Genomic DNA, 18988 nt, shown 5'->3' on the forward strand with positions numbered 1-18988 from the left:
CATCTACAAAGTTTCTTCTGGGTTTCCTCCTTTGAGAAAAGAAATAAAGCTCCTCCCTCTGTTAGGACTCACTGTTTTTATATTGGCATGTGCTAGTATCATGGATACAACCATGAAGAAGTTCTGCATATTCTCATAAAAGTCATTAAAATAATCACTACCTAGGTCTTCAATCACTGCTTTTAGAAGGGCTTTTTCTTTCATTCCTAAGAAATGTGAGCTAAATGTAGAGTCTTTCTATAACACAATGAAGTTCACTGGCTTCTTAGACAGCAAGTACCAAAACACTTCAGTGCTCTATTTTCCTTTACTCAGGAAATTACCAATAACTTTTACATACAGACGTATGATACTGAGACAATTTTTTGTAACAATTAATAGAAATTTCTGTGTGTTTATGTACTGCATGTATTCTTCCTGGAAGAAAGTGCACTTCTTTGAGGAAGTAAAGTAGGTATAGGTTTCCTTTAAAGGATTTCAGTTTATAATATATATATTATTAGACAACATTTAGCCACATTGAAACCTGGAAGCCTGTTTTTTTCTGTGTAATTTCTTAGTTTTCTCTTTTATTAAAATATCCCTACATCCCTTCTGCTTCCTTCTGAACCAAACAGAACCAACCTTTGATGGATTGAACGGAATACCCAGGTATGAAGAGCCTCGGAAACCACAGCGATTTAGATTTGATCCTAGAAAATAAAAGCATGTGCTTATTTAAAGTACGCTCTATTTTTGCACAATTTCTAAAGCAGTTTAATTACACAATCTTTCAGAAACCGACTATTTTAGTCTCCATTTTCATACTGGCTAATGCTGAATGCTTACCATGTGCCACGTCCATTCTAGATGCTTATGGGAATTTCCTCATTTAATTTCCATATGAGTCACAGACAACATAATGATTTCTATCATGTACCTTTTTTTTAACAGCCCACCTCACTGCCTATAAAGTCCTTTCATACTTCTCCTGTCAGATCAATTTTTATGTGATCAACATATTCCATCCGCCTTTCTATAGAACAGAAAACAGAAGCCCAGAGGTTAAGTGAATGTTCAAGGTAACAGTTAATAACACAATAGGGTCTAGTGTCTTTTTACTTTGACTCATTTAGTGTCTTTTTACTTTAATGCTTTGCTTCTTTACATGGGAGCAAGCTAAAGGTTTAAAGCTGCAGAGAAAATATGTACTTTGTATTTCCATATTAGCTAGAACTTCGTTCTGAGTCCAGTAATCCACTTGGCTTTGAAGTATGTAGAACACTGTAAGTTAGCACTTAGTCTCTCTCTACTCAATCAAAATATGTTTATCCAAACTTTTTTCTATCTAAAAATTTTCATTTCTCAAGATATCAATGGAATATAAGTTGGGAACTTGAAGGAACAATCAACTATACAACAATTATGGTTTTAATAGCTATTAGAAAATCAGTATGATAGATGCAGAAAATAACAATGCAGTATCAGCAGACTGTAAATGCACTGCTGATAAAAAAAAATCAAGTTGGTCTAAAAATAGTCTCTGATCTGTAGAACTACCTTCATAAGAGATTATGACTTGTGTATGACTAACTTCATTATAACTGTTTTCACTCTCCTACTTCTTCATTAGGTACTATACTTTTTCAGCCTCTCATCCCCCCAAAATACTTAAAATAATAGCTTATACATTAATTCTTTGAACAAATTAGGAACCAGGAAATTTAAACGCTCCACCAATTATCATCTCCCTACTGGCAAAAAATGTATTTTAAAAAGATACTAGCAGCCAGGTGTGGTAGCTCACGCCTATAATCCCAGCACTTTGGGAGGCTGAGGAGGGCGGATCACCTGAGGTGAGGAGCTCCAGACCAGTCGCGTCAACATGGTAAAACCACATCCATACTAATAATACAAAACTTAGCTGGGTGTGGTGGCACCTGCCTATAACTCCAGCTACTGGGGAAGCTGAGGCAAGAGAATTGCTTGAACCCGGGAGGTGGAGGTTGCAGTGAGCCAAAATCGTGCCACTGCACTCCAGCCTGGGCGACAGAGTGAAACTGTGTCTCGAAAAAAAAAAAAGATACTAATGGTGATTATGATTTCAGTGATTATGGTTCTCTTATCCTAAGCACTTTTAAATTGGTAAGCTACTTAAAACTTGCCAATATATAACAGAAGTTATAAAAACACTCATATCTTGTTGACCCAGTCATGATATATCTGAGAATCTATTCCAATAATTTCAAGTATGAGAAGAAATGCACACTGCAGTTTAATAATAGTGAAAATCTAGAAGCACCATAAAAGTCCAGCAGGTTAAGCATATTGTGCCTCATGTACTGAAAGAAACACTATATTCCTATTAACAGTAATAATCAGTAGAACTATGTAGCAACACAGAGAAATGTATTTGATCAAGGTAAGCAAAAAAGAAGGATTCAAAAACAAACGTGCATTATTATGTTTATAATTAAGCAAATGGCACATATCAACAAAGACTGGAAGGGAATAAACAAAATAATATTAATGGTGTGAAATGATATGAATAAGGCTGAAATTTGTTCTCTGTATTAGTCACTGTTGCCATAACATATTACCACAAACTTGGCAACTTAAAACACATACTGCCTTACTGTTCTGTAAGGTCAGAAGTCTAACACAGGCATCATCAGGCTAATGTTAAGGTGTAGGCAGGGCTACCTTCCTTACTTGGAGGCTTTGGGGGAACAATCTGCCTCCAAGCTCATTCAGGAGGCTGGCAGAATCAACTTCCTTGCAGTTGTGTGACCGAGTTCTCCATTTCTTTGCTGGTAGGTATCCCTTTTTGCTCCTAGATCCTCTCTTGCCATTTCTCATATATGGGCCCCATATCTCAGAGTAGCAATGGCACTCAAATCCTTTCCATTAGACCCTCTCTGACTTTCTCTTCTCTCTTCTGCTCCCTTTCTCTGCAATTCCATGACGAATGTTTCTGTGTTCTTCTGCTGCTCATGTGATTATACTGAGCACACCTGCACACGTATCACCTATGGATAATCTCCGTATTTTAAGGTCAGTTGATTAGTATAACTTTAACTCCCATCTACAAAGTCCCTTCACAGCAGTACCCGGATTAGTATTTGACTGAATTACCAGGGAACAGAAATCCTGGGGCAACATCATTAGAATTCTACCTAACAGAGGCCGGGCGCGGTGGCTCATGCCTGTAATCCCAGCACTTTGGGAGGCTGAGGCGGGCGGATCACGAGGTCAGGAGATCGAGACCATCCTGGCTAACACGGTGAAACCCCGTCTCTACTAAAAATACAAAAAATTAGCCGGGCGCGGTGGCGGGCGCCTGTAGTCCCAGCTACTCGGGAGGCTGAGGCAGGAGAATGGCACGAACCCAGGAGGCGGAGCTTGCAGTGAGCCGAGATTGCGCCACTGCACTCCAGCCTGGACGACAGAGCGAGACTTCGTCTCACAAAAAAAAAAAAAAAAAAAAAAAAAAAAAAGAATTCTACCTAACACACCCCCCATATTCCAAATTGTACATAAATGCTATACTTAAAAAAAATAAAAAGTTATCTTTCTCTTACCAAGTTATGAATTCATTTATCCTTTTTATTTTTGAGACAGAGTCTTGCTCTGTTGCCCAGGCTGGAGCGCAGGTGCATGATCTCGGCTCACTGCAACCTTGCCTCCCGGGCACAAGCAATTCTCCTGCCTCAGCCTCCGGAATAGCTAGGACTACAGGCATGCGCTACCACGCCCGGCTAATTTTTGTATTTTTAGTAGAGACGGGGTTTCATTGTGTTGGCCAGGGTAGTCTCGAACTCCTGAACTCAAGTGATCTGCCTGTCTTGGCCTTCCAAGTGCTGGGATTACAGGCAGGAGCCCACCGCACCCAGCCTATCCTTTCATCATCACTTCTTTTAATCCTTCTCTAGTTGGATGAGGGGCAGTATCAAAAGGCATATTTTCCTATATGATTAATTTTTTTTTATTTTTTATTTTTTTTCTTGCTCTGTCACCCAGGTTGGAGTGCAGTGGCGCAATCTCGGCTCACTGCAAGCTCCGCCTCCTGGATTCACGCCATCCTCCTGCCTCAGCCTCCTGAGTAGCTGGGACTACAGGCGTCCGCCACCAAGCCCCGCTAATTTTTTGTATTTGTAGTAGAGACGGGGTTTCACCGTGTTAGCCAGGATGGTCTCCATCTCCTGACCTCATGATCCACCCACCTCGGCCTCCCAAAGTGCTGGGATTATAGGTGTGAGCCACTGTGCCCGGTCTAAAAAATTTTTAAATCTTTTTTTTTTCTCTTTTTGTTCTTGGGATTGTCTTTTTTAAAGGGTATCCTTTCAAGTTACTAATCTGCTAACAGTCCTCCATAAAAATGTGATCCCATTTCTACTTTTGATGGAAGACAGCTCTGATACCATCTGTCAGTTCTGAATTTATACTTGCAACTGGACACCTTTCTTGAGTCCCCCACCAACTTAAACAACTCTGTCAGGTGTTTTACATAGAGGCAGACATATAGTAGTGGTTCAATAAAATATCTGCTTCTGAGTGAAATAAATGAATTTATTCATTTTCTTAGAGGTAAATCAATAAATGACATTTCTGTTTGCTCACTTCTGTTTTTAGCCTGATTAAATAAATAACTTTTCTGAAAAGCAGCAGAAATATCGATACTTAAAAGTACCATATAAGTTTAGGAGATTATGGTATGGACACTTGGAATCAAACTCAGGATCTATTCTTCCTATCAATGAGTTCTATAGGCAAGTAACAACCTCTCTGAGCCAGTGTCTTCCATTTATGAACTAGTAACAATAACATATTGCAAGTAATATATTTCAGGCTTCTTGTAAAGGTTAAAGGACATGTTTAGATTGTACTTAGCAAAGTGAAACAAGGCTTAATAAACAGTAACCATTCAAAATCAGTTAATTATATTTTATCAAAAGTGAAACAGGAAGAAATTAATAGCTTTTGTTACAATTTATCAAGGAAAGCTTTTTTAAAGTAAAATTTTTTTTTTTTTTTTTTTTTCCCAGAAAGACTATATACTGTCATGAAAAAGTGTTTGGATCTTAAGCACCACAGTCACAGTATAGGGAAAAGACAATGTAATATTTTTTACCCTCTTCTTAATCACCTATGGACTATGAAACTGGATAAAGAAGCTTATTCTTTATTTTAAACTTTATACTTTATTCTACAGTAAGAGAATTCTGCTGTTGCTTATGGAAAGCTAAGATGAAGTAACTAACAAATCAAGAAAATTACTCATTCACTAAATTGAGTTATCAATCAAACACTTAAATCCTAATGTTTTAAAAAATGATGCTCATTAGGAGGTAACATTTTCACCACTTAAAATTTTTCACCACTTAGGCCGGGTGCGGTGGTTCACGCCTGTCATCCTAGCACTTTGGGAGGCCAAGGTGAGTGGATCACCTGAGGTCAGGAGTTCGAGACCAGCCTGACCAACATGGAGAAACCTCATCTCTACTAAAAGTACTAAAATTAGCTAGGTGTGGTGGAATGCGCCTGTAGTCCCAGCTACTTGGGAGGCTGAGGCAGAAGAATTGCTTGAACCCGGGAGGTGGAGGTTGCAGTGAGCCAAAATTGCGCCACTGCACTCCAGCCTGGGTGACAGAATGATAGTCCATTTCAGAAAAAAAAAAAAAAAAAAAAAAAAAAATTCACCACTTAAAAAAATTTATTAAGTACTCTTTTGTGGTTTCTGTCAATATTTGTCTGCTCTTCTGTGCTTTCCTTTGGAATTCTAGTAAGCATACATTTTCATGATAATTAAGAAAGTATACACACACAATTCATTGTAAATTTATCACCGAATGCATACTCTGGGTACAGTATAAATTTCTTTCCAGGTTATCAAACAACACCATCTAGTGTTCCTATTTAACAGTTGCAAAACAAACTGAAAATTCTTCGTGTGGTCTGGCTGCCCATCAGAATCAATTGCCTATTTTGAAAAAACAGAGATGCCTCTTGCATCTCCCCTCCCATGACTGCTAAAAAGCATGAGCATAGGGCCTGGAAAATTGTATTTAAAAAGAAAAACAATCCCGGTTTGACACATAGTCAGAATCAAGAACTACTGACTTGGTAAATATACTTTTGTAGAACTATAGAGTCAAACTTGTTTATGCTGTTAAATAGAAGTACTTTAGATAGCACTACATCATAAAAATTGAGGTTACTTAAAAATGAAAGCTGGGTAGATGAGAGAGGTAGCAAAAATGGGAGTATGTACATGGATGTAATGTGTGTGTGTGTTTATGTGTCAGTATGCAGGAGGTATGTTATTAGATAATATAATGTATTTATAGCTATCAACTATAAGGAAGAATAATTCATTTATTTGCACGTTTGCACATGAAAGAAATTTATTAAGCTGACTCTTGCCTGATGACTGAGTCATATGTCACTTTAAAACTTAGTGTTTTACTATTAAGCTCATAAAACCAACTATATGTCGAGCATTGAAAGATTGTACATTTAGATATTCTTTAAAAAACGGTTATAAACTTATGGAATATAAAAGTTTGAGAGTTTAAAGAGGTTTTTTTAATCAGGGGAGTTGCTTTTCATAAAAAGCAATAAACTGTATTGTGAAATATAAAATTACATTCAAAATTATATGTAGGTATAATAAAGGACAGCTCTTGGGCCAAAATATCACCATACTATTAATGATGATTATGCTTCTTAAATATATTTCAAAACTGATTTGCTCATGTTCTTAACTTTCTAATCCTCGTTTTAAAAGTTTTTGCCCTAAGCAAACAGAATGCAAGTGAGGAATGTGGCTACTTTCTGATTTTAAAATGAATATTTATATTTTATGGATAGACAAGTAATTCCGCATAAATCTCAAGAAACACAATTTCCTAGTAAGAAGACATGCCTTACACAACTCCTTAAGGATGTCAAGAAAGTACCAGACAAGGTAAATGAAACATTCAATAGCTAAAAAAAATTTTTAAATATACCTATTTTCCACATTTCACAGATTTGTTTTAGAATTGGACCTACACCAATTAAAGAAAAGGCAGACAGGAGATATTCTTTCACAGAGATTAGAGACTTAATAGTATTTCCCTCAACAAGATAGCAAATTGAGAATTCAGAATTGCAGCTGAACTGTGAAAGGGTCTGTGGAATGGTCTAGCAGACATCTGACCTGGGAAAGCTGGATATATAAATGAACGTTGCAAAACTATTTTTGCCAAAATGTCTTGATCTATAATATTTCCAAAACAGATGACTTACAATTTTTAAAATATGCAACATGCTTGACTTAGCCACATGAAACCATACTTACTTCCCCCATGTTATTTTTTTAAAAAGTGAGCAATCTGAAGAATCCACTAAAAAAATGAAAGCATTAAACATTTTACCCTTTAATATTAAACCTTCTTATCTATGTTTCCAAACACTTAATCCTAACACTTTATGGGATCTATTAAGGAACAGATACTAGATTTTCCTTTAAAGCTATAAGACGGGCTCCGAGTTCCCATGAGAAAAATCTGTACCTCACAGAAAAACATGCATGGTAAACAGAGCACCTAATGCACTGAATCAGCACATATAAGTAAAATATCCAAAGGACTAGAAAACTGCATCTAATCTTGTCTCTAGCATTAACTAGCTGTATTATTGCGGACAAATTATTAATCTCTTTCAACCTTAATGTCCTCATTCGTAAAATGATGGACTCTAATAGTCCTCACTCTGTTCTAAGTCTAAAATTCTCTGGTTGTGCCCTCAAAGAAGGGCACACAATTCCCAACCTGACCCCTTGTGTTTCCCGAATACTTCCCTCCTGAAGTGAATGAGAACGACCCGATCCCCCAGTGGTCTCACCATACATTTATTACTAGGAAACCACTAGGGTCTTTATAATCCTAGAGTTAAGCGGAGGCCAGGGTTAATTTTAATTAAATATTCACAATGTCCTTATATGCCAAACATGATTGTCTCCACTAGGGACCCATATACTTAAACAGTAAAACAACATTAAAACTTGGAGTCAGAAGTGCCAGATGTCGGCCGGGCGCGGTGGCTAATGCTTGTAATCCCAGCACTTTGGGAGGCTGAGGCGGGCGGATCACGAGGTCAGGAGATTGAGACCATGGTGAAACCCTGTCTCTACTAAAAATACAAAAAAATTAGCAGGGCGTGGTGGCGAGCGCCTGTAGTCCCAGCTACTCGGAGAGGCTGAGGCAGGAGAATGGCGTGAACCCGGGAGGCGGAGCTTGCAGTGAGCCGAGATTGCGCCACTGCACTCCAGCCTGGGCGACAGAGTGAGACTCTGTCTCAAAAAAAAAAAGAAGTGCCAGATGTCAATCCGATTCTATCTCTTATCATCTGTATGAGGTTTCAGACAGGTCTCTGAATCACTTTGCCTCTCAGTTTCCTCTTCTTGGGACAGGCCAATTAGGTGAAGAATAAATCTATCTGATTATGTATTTGGCAGTGCTTTGAAAATTATAAAATAGTAAATAATGTATTGCATTATTTCTTCCATTAGCAAAAATATCAATATTTATGTATAACTATGAACTTTTAGTTTTTATTTTTGTATGTTTTGAAGAGAGGTTAAGCTAAGTATTTTTCTAGTTTAAAACTTTAAATACAGAAACATATTTACTTACGGTAAACATTCAAACAATTCAGATACATAGAAAAACAGTAAAGTATCTTATCTTGCCATCCCCCACCTCTGTTCCCATCTACTTCCCCCTCCACGAAGATTTTCTGTGTATCCTTTCTGAGTTTTTCCTGTACATTTATATAAATAGATTGTTAAAGCACCTCTGTATATGTTTTAAATTTATCATTTAATCATATATATTATAAGTTTTGGTGCCACAAAAGAAATAGCACTCAAATATAAAATTTTCTTTTTTCTTCTCAGCAAGGCGATTTACTTCTATAGGAGGGTGTGCCCTTACAGATGGAGCAATGGTGAGCTCACACTTGGACAAGGGAGGGGAAGGGGTTCTCATCCCTGATGCAGGTGGCCACTGCTGCTGTGTCATTCCCCTATTGGCTAGGGTTAGACCAAACAGCCTAAACTAATTCCGACTGGCTAATTTAAAGAGAGAAACAAGGTGAGTGTTCTGGTGGGAGTCAGGGTAGATCAGAATGAGTCAGGGTGGAGCAGATAATCAGAATGAGTCAGGGTGGAGCAGGTAATTGGAATGAGTCGGGGTGGGGCAGGTGATCGAAAAAGGTTGCATCACGAGGAAGTTAAGTTTAAAAGTAGAAGGCAAAAAATTGAACATACTGACATATTGATTCTTTGAAAAGAAATTTAAAACTCATATCTAATATATATGATAGACAGTTTCATGTCAGTATATACACAGAGATCTACCTTATTTATTGCGTAATATTCTTTACTGGGCCATAGTTTACGTAACTTTCACTTTTGATGAACATTTATCTTGTAACATTGTTTTGATTGAATTTCCCTGATTTCTAGTAAGGTTAATCATCTTTTTATGTATTGATTGACTATCTGTACTTCTTTTGTTAACTACTTAATAAATTTTGTCATTTTCTAAAGGACAATGTATCTTCTTCTTCTGAATCTTTAACGATTCTTTATAGTCGATGTTAATATTATACAAGCCATAATTTTCTGCAAATTCGTCACTTATCTTTTACTACATAAAGTATTTAAATATTTATTTAGTCAAATCTATCAAATTTTTGCTTTATAATCCCCAGGTTTTGTTTAACATTTTTAGATGTTATAATACCCTAGATTTTGTGTGGTATCTCGAAGTAGGACAAATACAGACCTATGAGTTGCAGAAAGCATATTCTATCAGTTTACAAATGCTTTATGAATTAGAAAATATTTGAAGAGCCAGACAAGGTCCTAGGCTAAATGTGAAAATATATAAAAGAGGAAGAGAAAAAAGTTGGAGAAGGGGCAGGTGATTTAACAGTCTAACAACTACTGATACACAATAAGCACTGAGAGAGAAAAGAAATAGAAGACACATTCACTAGTCTCCCTTCCAGAAGTTTGCAATTCAGGTGGAGGCAAAAATATTTTAAGTAACTTAAGCAGCAATGACTGAAGAAAAAAATTGGCAGTAGGTTTCAAACCAGTGAAGTCCATGGAGTTAACAGTTTAATGGGAAAGAGAATTCTGATGGTTCTCAAAAGGAGTGGTGAGCTGCAACTCTTAACTCCAAAAAAATGTTTAAACTTTCCCTGAAGTGTAATAAACATAAGAAAAGTACTCCTATAATAATTAAAAAGCTCTATGAACTTTTGCAAAATAAACTCACCTGTATAACCAGCATTCAGCTCAAGAAAAAGTACGTGACTAGCACTCCGGAAGCCTCTCCCACTTCCTTCTAGTACTCCCCAAATGCCCAGACTGGTTTGACCTATTTTTGTATTTTGTAAAAATGGAACGATATACAATGTACTTCTTTCTCTCAAAAACATGCTTGTGACACTCATTCAAATAACTGAACGTAGTTGTGGACTGTTCATTCCCATTACTGTATCATTTTCCATGGTGTGAATATGCTAATATATCCTTTATCCATTATACTGAAGATGGGTAGTCTGTATAATTAATACTTCTAGGCTCTTATAAAAAATACTGTTATAAACATGCTAGAACATATCTTTTGGGGAACATGTTTTAATTTCTGCCGAGTATACACTAGAACTGTTGGGTCACAGAACATACATATGTTCAGCTTTAGAAAATATAACCAAATAGTTTTCCAAAGCAGCTGTAAAACTCCTTTAGCAGTGAATGAGAGTTCCAGTTTGCTACATTTTTGTGAACACTTGTTATTTTCCATCTTTTTCATTTTTAGCCATTCCGTTAATTATGTAACAAATAAAATTATTATGGATAATGTGAAACTCCAGATAAGAGCAAATCTCTTACAACACAAGATTAAATAATGAGAAGAAGTATGTAGCTTTTTAAAACAACATAGATAAAATAGCGTTATAAAAAACTCATTTCACTAATAAAATGGTAGGGGGAAGTAAACACTTATTAAAGAACAGACCAAAAAATTGCTCAATCACAGAGCCACTAAATAATCCTTAAAAGTAGGGGGAAATAGAAGAAAAGACAGAAAGTAAGAAGCATGGTGAGTAAGTGACCAACGGTCTGGAAACTATAACCTACAGCTTGAGTTCTCTCATTAAATGTTATGGTCCATCCTTTTCTATAAAGTCAATAGCTATTTTATTTCAGGGGTATGAGTTTCAGTAAATTTTTAATTAAAAAATAATATAAAAATATATTTCGGCAAGAACTTAGGGAATAGCTTTCCTATGTGCCACAGTGCGTATATGATTTCCTATCTGTATCATGTAAGATACATTTCTTTAAAAATCGGGCATGTACTTATAATTAAAAAAAAATACCAAGCACCATCTATAATAATTCTACCTTATACCTCAGTCTAATAATCAACTGTTTAAAAAATCCCAGACTTTCACTTAAACTATTAAAAAACATCCTGGCAAAAAGAGAAAACAACAAATGACATGTATTTTGCAAGTGACTAGGACTAAGATGTGGCCTCAGCCACATGCTCCTGGAAAATGAGGACCATAACTTGCAACTTATCACAGCCCTTCTCTACAGGTTTAGAAGAGTAGTACTCTTAGCAGAAATTCAATAAATCCTACTCATCAACATGCTAGATCTGTAACTATTGACCAAACTCTTATACATGCTTTCACTGGGGCCGGTAAAAAAGTGATTAGATATTTATATATTTAATTCTGATAGACCTAGTTCAAAATGCTTAATCATTTTTTAATAAAGACTTTGTAAATAGGCGCAGATTTAAAAAGTTACATAAAAACAAACACTATGAAATTCAAGAATAAAATAGCCACAAACTATGTTCAAGATCATCTGTCAAACAGAGAAAATCTTTCTTTCCAAGTAAAGTTTTAGCTTATTATTTCTCCAAAGTTCACTGAATGAGATTTACATATGATTACTCCAACCAATGAATCACAAAATGGTGACTCTTTAAAGACGGCTAAGTGGTGACCACTAAAAAAAAAAAAAACAAAAAAAAAAACAAGCATGATTTTCTAGGAGTTTATTTGTTTGGTGTTTTTAAGGTTAGAATTTATAACACGTATAAGTTATATCTATCTTAGACATTTTATACTTAATAGAGTGAATAACAGTTTATAAAAACTGGTATATTTGCAGTTGATTATGTAATTTATGAACTCTGAGAATTCATTTAATTAATCAAAAGTTTTTAAGTGTTCAGAAGTGTAAAAATGACTGAAGCATACATAAGAGCTTTAAGAAACCATTAAAAATGCTAATGAAACACTGGAGGGAAAATAACCAGGAAACTGAAAGAAAACTTTTTGATGGCAAAGAGTTTTTCACTGAAAAGACAAGAATTCTTGGGAATGAAAATCAGAGTTAATGCTACAGAACTAATCATACATAAATACTGACTATAAATAATCAACAAGCAGTCATCAAAGTGGAAATATACAACATAGTATTGTGCTACAATTGTGAATCTCTATTAAATTCCAGATTAAATTGTTTTCTTAAGAAATTATGATCAGATTTGTTAAGTATTGTATTTCAACAGAATGGCAATGCTGCATTACAAGGAAATCACAGATAAATAAAATATGTTAACACTATACAAGTAAGTACTAAGATTTTCTAGTCCAACGCATGTTATGTCAGGTACAACTAGTCACACTAAAAATAAAATGCTAAAAACTCACTCACTGTCTTCTGTGGGAAGGACCTGCAGGGAGTAAATCCACTCTATTATATCATCTTTGTTCACCACATCTAAGGAATCCAACATATCCAGCCCAGAGAGTGCAAAAAATGCAATTGTCAACCTAAAAGAAAAAAATGTAAAATTCCATCTTAACTATCATACCACTTAAGTCTGAAGTCTTCCTGGTCTAGAAAATAATAAAATCATTCTAATTTTCCGATAATTTAAACAATACTTCCACCTTGCAAAAGCAAAATATATATATATATATATATATATATATATATATATATATACATATTCTTGTAACTTAATACTATCAGTCAAGACTTTTGTTTCAATTTTTCAAAAGGGGACATTTGGGGGTTAAGAAACCAATCCTACCCCATTGACACAAACAAGACCCACTGAAGCCAGAATATCACCAAACTGAAGGCTAAAGTAGATATAAAAAAGGATTCTCTACAACTAATCAGTACAAATAGTACAGGACTTAGAAATATATGAAAATGTCAATTTTCACTAATTTGTCAGGATCAATTATACTTATAGCTTGTATTTAATTCTGGAGGAATATGAGAATAATATCTTAATTCAAAGGTATTAACAAATAACATGACTTCTTGGGAAAAGATTTATAATAAGCTTTGAGAAATACGAAACATTTAAAAAAATACAAATGTACTTACACTCTGTTTTCCCAGAGAGGAGCGTTCTTTGGCAGAATGAAAAACTATAGAGCAAAACCTTCCCCCTCTAACACTGCACACTATAAATCAGAAATCTAAACCTGTGCTTTCATATAAAAATCAGTATCTTACTGACTGCTTTGAACACAAAGAATTTGTTATATATAATTCCTTTCATGTTGAGAAGCAGTCTCCAGTATAGCTTGATTGAGTACTGTTACATCATTTCTGTAATCTAACAATTCATATGACTAACAGTAATAAATTAACACTTCAAATTATCTGATCTAAAATTTTACAGCAGAGCTACCTGATGTATTCTGTAACCTTTTCAACGAAGACTCTAAGAAAGAATTAAGCCTTAATGCCCTGAGGTATCCACTGTATGTAATAAATGTACTTCTCTCCTGTGCATCTAGAATAGTATTATCTAGAATAGTACTACAGGTTGAGTATCCCTTATCTGAAATGCTTCAGATTTCAGATTTTTTTTTGATTTTAGAATATGTGCATATACATAATGAGATGATACCCCACTGGGACAGGACCCAAGTCTAAATATGAAATTCATTTAAATTTCATATACATATTACACACAAAGCTTATTTTATACAATAGTTTAACAATTTTGTGCATGAAACAAAGTTAGTGTTAAGTACTTATGCGTGGAATTTTTCACTTGTGGCATCATGTCAGTGCTCAAAACGTTTCTGATTTTGGAGTCTCTCAGATTTTTGGATTAGGGATGCTCAATCTGCACCAACTTTAGGAGAGATGAGAAAATAGTGATTTCTTTTTTTATTTTTTTTAGGGCAAATTATCTTTCTGATCCCTGGTGGAAAAAGACTAGCAGCATCCATTACACAACAGGAGCAGATATCAGAAAGTAATTTAATTCCAACCAAAGCTTAAGGGCAAAAACTAAAACTACAGAGATCTGGGTGTACTTAAGAACAATAAATATTTGGGAAACATCTTATTGAGAGACTATTACCATGTATTAGACACTGAGCTGGGACATTTCTCATATATTATCTCAATTTAATCCAAATAACACACTGAGATCTATTTGAATTAGAGAGGTAATTTATCTAGGTAAGATCAGGATTATATTAAGGGCAATGGAACTCCTTTATGTGGGAAGCAGTGTTGCACAGTAGTTCAAAGCTCAGACTCTGCAGTCAAATTCCAAGTTGGCCAATTTCACTAGAATGACCACATGACTCTGGGCAGGATACCTAAACTTTTCTAATCAGCTTCCAATAATTATTTTAATCATTACTATACCTTATACAGTTATTGTGCTTACCTACTCACAATAAGCACTCAATAAATGGAAGCCATTATCATTGGTCTTTGCCATGATTTGGAGGGACAAGAGTAACAACGACTTTAGGATCTAATCACAGTCTATAACACTAAAGGCCTTTTCTATAGACTCTTGGTTGTAACCATTTTCCCCAGAGGAATGTGCTTCTCCAAACACAATGAACCTTTAGACCTGGGAAAAAAACCTCTAGATAATAGCAACAAAGTGTGAAAATCACTGCCCTTGGTGGTAATTATGTCTCATGAGATAAGGTCCACTTTGTTTGTATGCACTCAAATATTTACTGAACTAATACAGGACCAGCGATACCACATCTAACCCTCCTGGAGAGCTCTAACAGGGTTTTTGGTTTTGATGTAATACATAAATGATTATATTTATAGTCAGGTACAATTAAGCATCTACTAATATAGTTTATTAAAGCATTATTAAGGAAAAGGGCAAAAAGAAGACAGAGACAAAAGTGGAGGAAAACATGAAGGACTTGAGGTCAGATAATGGATAAAACAAAGATCTTCCTGTCAGTAAAAGCTATGTAGTAAGAGAATTTATGCAAAAGGCTATAAAAACAAGTTGGCATTTTTTTCAAAATTAAGAAATTCAGAAATGATCTAGTCCATCTCTTCGATTTTCTAAATGAAGAATATAAAGCCCAAAAAATTCAAGTAATTTACTTGAAATTTCAACACTAGACAATCAAAATTACTCAAGAAGTCTAAGTCCCAAAGTGGTATTCTCCACAGGGGTGCTTCTCAAACCTGGCTGCTCATCAGAATCTGCTTAAAAACAAACAACCAAAACACGACCAACATAACATAGAGATCAAGGTCCTACTTCACAATCAAATCTATGGGTGTAAGGTGGGGTCTGGGCCCTTTGGGTTTGTTTTTGTATTTAACTTCCCAGGTAATTTTAATGTGCAGGCAGGTTTCAGAAGCACTGTTCGACAACAGTGGTTCTCTACTGGGAACACTGCCCCTAACATAATATATCATAATCAAACATTCTTGGTTGTCACAGTGGAGGAGGGAGTTACTGGCATCAAGTGGGTAAAAGCTACGGCTGCTGCTAAATGTCTACAATGCACAGGACAGGTCCATACAACCAAGAATTTTCTGGCCTAAAATGTCAATAGTGCTGAGGTTGAGAAAACCTGCTTTAAGGTCATACTCTTATCTGTATATGTTATCTGAATGATCTGTTTGTCATGTTACTTGCTCCTGGATATGAATGCACTTTATATGTAAGTACCAAACACAAGAAATCAGCCATGTGATGGTATTTTAAAATCTTGCATACTTAATTATTAAGGGCTCCTGAAAGTCCAGCATTTTCAACTCATAGGTGAAGACTTAGGTTGAGACTATAAGGTTTATGAGATTAACAGAGTTATGGTGAATGGCTTATGTTTATAAAAAGAGGTCCCATCAGAAATGCTTGGCAGACAGAACCAATAAGTCACTTTGGGGCAAATATCTGGCCCCCTTTAAAATAGTCTGGGAAACCATTCCTCTTTCGATCACATCAGAATTCTCAAGTAGTCCTAATACTGAAAGAGAGAGAATTAAAACAAGCCACCAAAAACACAAAGGAATTCTAGGCTGTGGGCCTCAGAGAGAAATAGTATAATGCAGGGTTTTATGGTTCCTAGATGACTTCTACTTGGGAATAAACTGCTGAGCAACCTGACTCAGCACAGGTGTATAGAGGGGTAATTGTGCGAACACATGCAGCTAAAATCAAGCCAAAGAAGTTATTTTTACTTTTTTACTTCAGAGAATATCTGTTTATTCTCTTTCTTCTTTTCCCTAGAACTCAATCTGAATCTGCAGCCTGAGAAGTGTAAATAAGCAAACAATATCTTTCTGTTCACCCCTCTTCTCCCACTCTGAACAATATGTATAAGAAGTTTATCTTACAAGGATGAAAAAGTAACATCCCCCAACCCCCAATCAAGTCTTTTTACCAAAGAATCAATTCACAGACAAGAGGGTTAACCTAAGTGTCTCCAAAAGATGTCAAATATTCCAGGCTTAACACACATACCCCAAAGATTAAATAAGAACAACAACAAGGCTGGGCGCGGTGGCTCACTCCTGCAATCCCAGCACTTTGGGAGGTCAAGGCGGGTGGATCAACTGAGGTCAGGAACTCGAGACCAGCCTGGCCAACATGGTGAAACTCCGTCTCTACTAAAAATACAAAAATCAGCTAGGCGTGGTGGTGGGCGCCTGTAATCCCAGCTACTAGGGAGGCTGAGGCAGGAGACTCACTTGAACCCAGCAGGTGGAGGTTGGAGGTTACAGTGAGCTGAGGTTGCAGTGAGCCGAGATCGTGCCATTGCACTCCAGCCTGGGCAACAATAGCAAAACTCCATCTCAAAAAAAGAATGAAAAACAGTCTATAGTCTGGACAGTGGAAAAAAGAACTTAGTCATACTGATATAAGAAATATATTGAAAACACTAATTTATGAGAGTTGACTAGATTCCCAAACTTTGGATCCCTTGTCCTCACCCTTTCTGGTGCAACCCCATCCTTCACCAAGTGTCTTAAAACAATGGACTACATTCCTGCCTAGATACCAGATGGGCCTATGACTACATCATATTGCATCTGAAATTATAAATAAGCATCTACATTAAGAAATAAGAACACAAATAAAATTGATAACCATGTCAGTGAGGAGAGAGCCTTAGAGGATACATTAGACTTAATCATGAAGTTAAAATACTAGCACATAGATGCTGCCATAATACTTCGAAACAAATGACTGAAAGACTGCACGAATTCTGGAATTTTAAGCATTATTCTTCACTTATAATTATTTTTCAATGGCTGATTCATCTGGCAAATACTTTTAAGTACAGTCACATATCTGTGGAATTATTTAACTTGTAAAATAGCTTTTGTACTATCATACTTTTCCAATAAGAAACATCTACTGAACACCTACTACAGACTAGATGTCACGACAAAAATGAATAAAGCTTCCTAACCTTAAGGAGGTTACATGTTAAGTGCTATTAGATAAATCATCTTCTTCCTTTCTCAACTGGCTCCTTTTGCCTTTTATTCTCCAGACCAGATGGTAGTTCCAATTCAAGAATCCTGGGACTCCTCCTTTTTCTTCACCCTCTCTTTTCTAGCCCTACTTCCACTGCCTCAGCATCTCTCTCCTGGACTACCACATCAGTGTCCTCATTGGTCTCCCTGGTTCTGGACCTGTACCATGTGACATATGGCTATATAAATGACTATTACTGTCACTTACATGATATCCAACTCATGTTTCTAGACAAGCATACAAAGCTTTCCATGATCTGATGCATGCCTACCTCTTCAGATTACATTCCTACCATATCCCTTTACATTTTGAACCAGTACCAGAGAACTAATTGAAGTTTTCTCCTCAACACTCACTTCTCCAGCTTTATTCTTCTTATTGTACATTTGCAACAACAACAACAAAACACTGGAACACATTCTTTAAGATTTAGCTTTGGGGTTACTTCTTCCAAGAAGCCTTCTCTAGTCCCTGTCTCTCTTCAGGTTGAGCTACTTAGGTACTTCCAGAATGCCCTCAGAATATCACAATCATTTTGTCTAGTCAGGGGATTAGCCATATCAGAATCATCTGGGCACTTGTCAGAAATGCAGCATCTCCGGCTCACACTCAGCATCACACTCCTCAGCTATTGCAATATACTTTAACAGGCTGCTTCATGCAACACCGCACCTCTTTCGCCTACCATTAGATTTACAGTTCCCATAAAGTAAATTTCTAAGACCTTAGAGGTTCTCTGCTGCTCCTACACATAAAACACCATATAGACACTCTATTAAGACTTAATAACTTTACAGAGGACAGGGATGCACAGGAGTATTCATCTAAAAATACAATGACCCAGGCTTATGCAATCAGAATCTATATTTTAACAAGATCCCCAAGTGAATCACATGCACATTAGAGCTGGGAATCACTGCTGTAATAACTGCGTATTTGTTTCTCCTATAAGGCAAACAGTCTCTAACTTTAGCCTGCTTTAGAACCACCTGAGATGCTTGTTATAATGCAGACTCCCAAGGCCCACACAGAATCCAATGAAGGTCTGGGAAGGGGCCCATGTATGTGCATTTTTATAAGCACATACAAGTCATTACTTAGAGCCTCCCACCACTACACTTTGAAAG

The 18988-nt window shown here is 36.2% G+C and overlaps 1 protein-coding gene across 4 annotated transcripts in view; it reads right to left on the reverse strand.

The window, feature by feature from the left end:
• The window catches only part of PGGT1B (protein geranylgeranyltransferase type I subunit beta), a 59373-nt gene that overhangs the window by 36879 nt on the left and 3506 nt on the right, over nt 1-18988 (reverse strand). For all 4 annotated transcript variants that reach the window (XM_030817873.1, XM_003259850.4, XM_030817857.1 and 1 more), the window contains exons 2-3: nt 12779-12897; nt 625-692 (exon numbers count right to left, since the gene is read on the reverse strand). In XM_030817873.1, the coding sequence (XP_030673733.1) occupies nt 625-692; nt 12779-12897 (187 nt within the window). The remainder of the gene's footprint in view (nt 1-624; nt 693-12778; nt 12898-18988) is intronic.

The sequence above is a fragment of the Nomascus leucogenys genome, chromosome 2, assembly GCF_006542625.1.
Source record: "Nomascus leucogenys isolate Asia chromosome 2, Asia_NLE_v1, whole genome shotgun sequence".
In the NCBI taxonomy this organism is placed as follows: Eukaryota; Metazoa; Chordata; class Mammalia; order Primates; family Hylobatidae; genus Nomascus; species Nomascus leucogenys.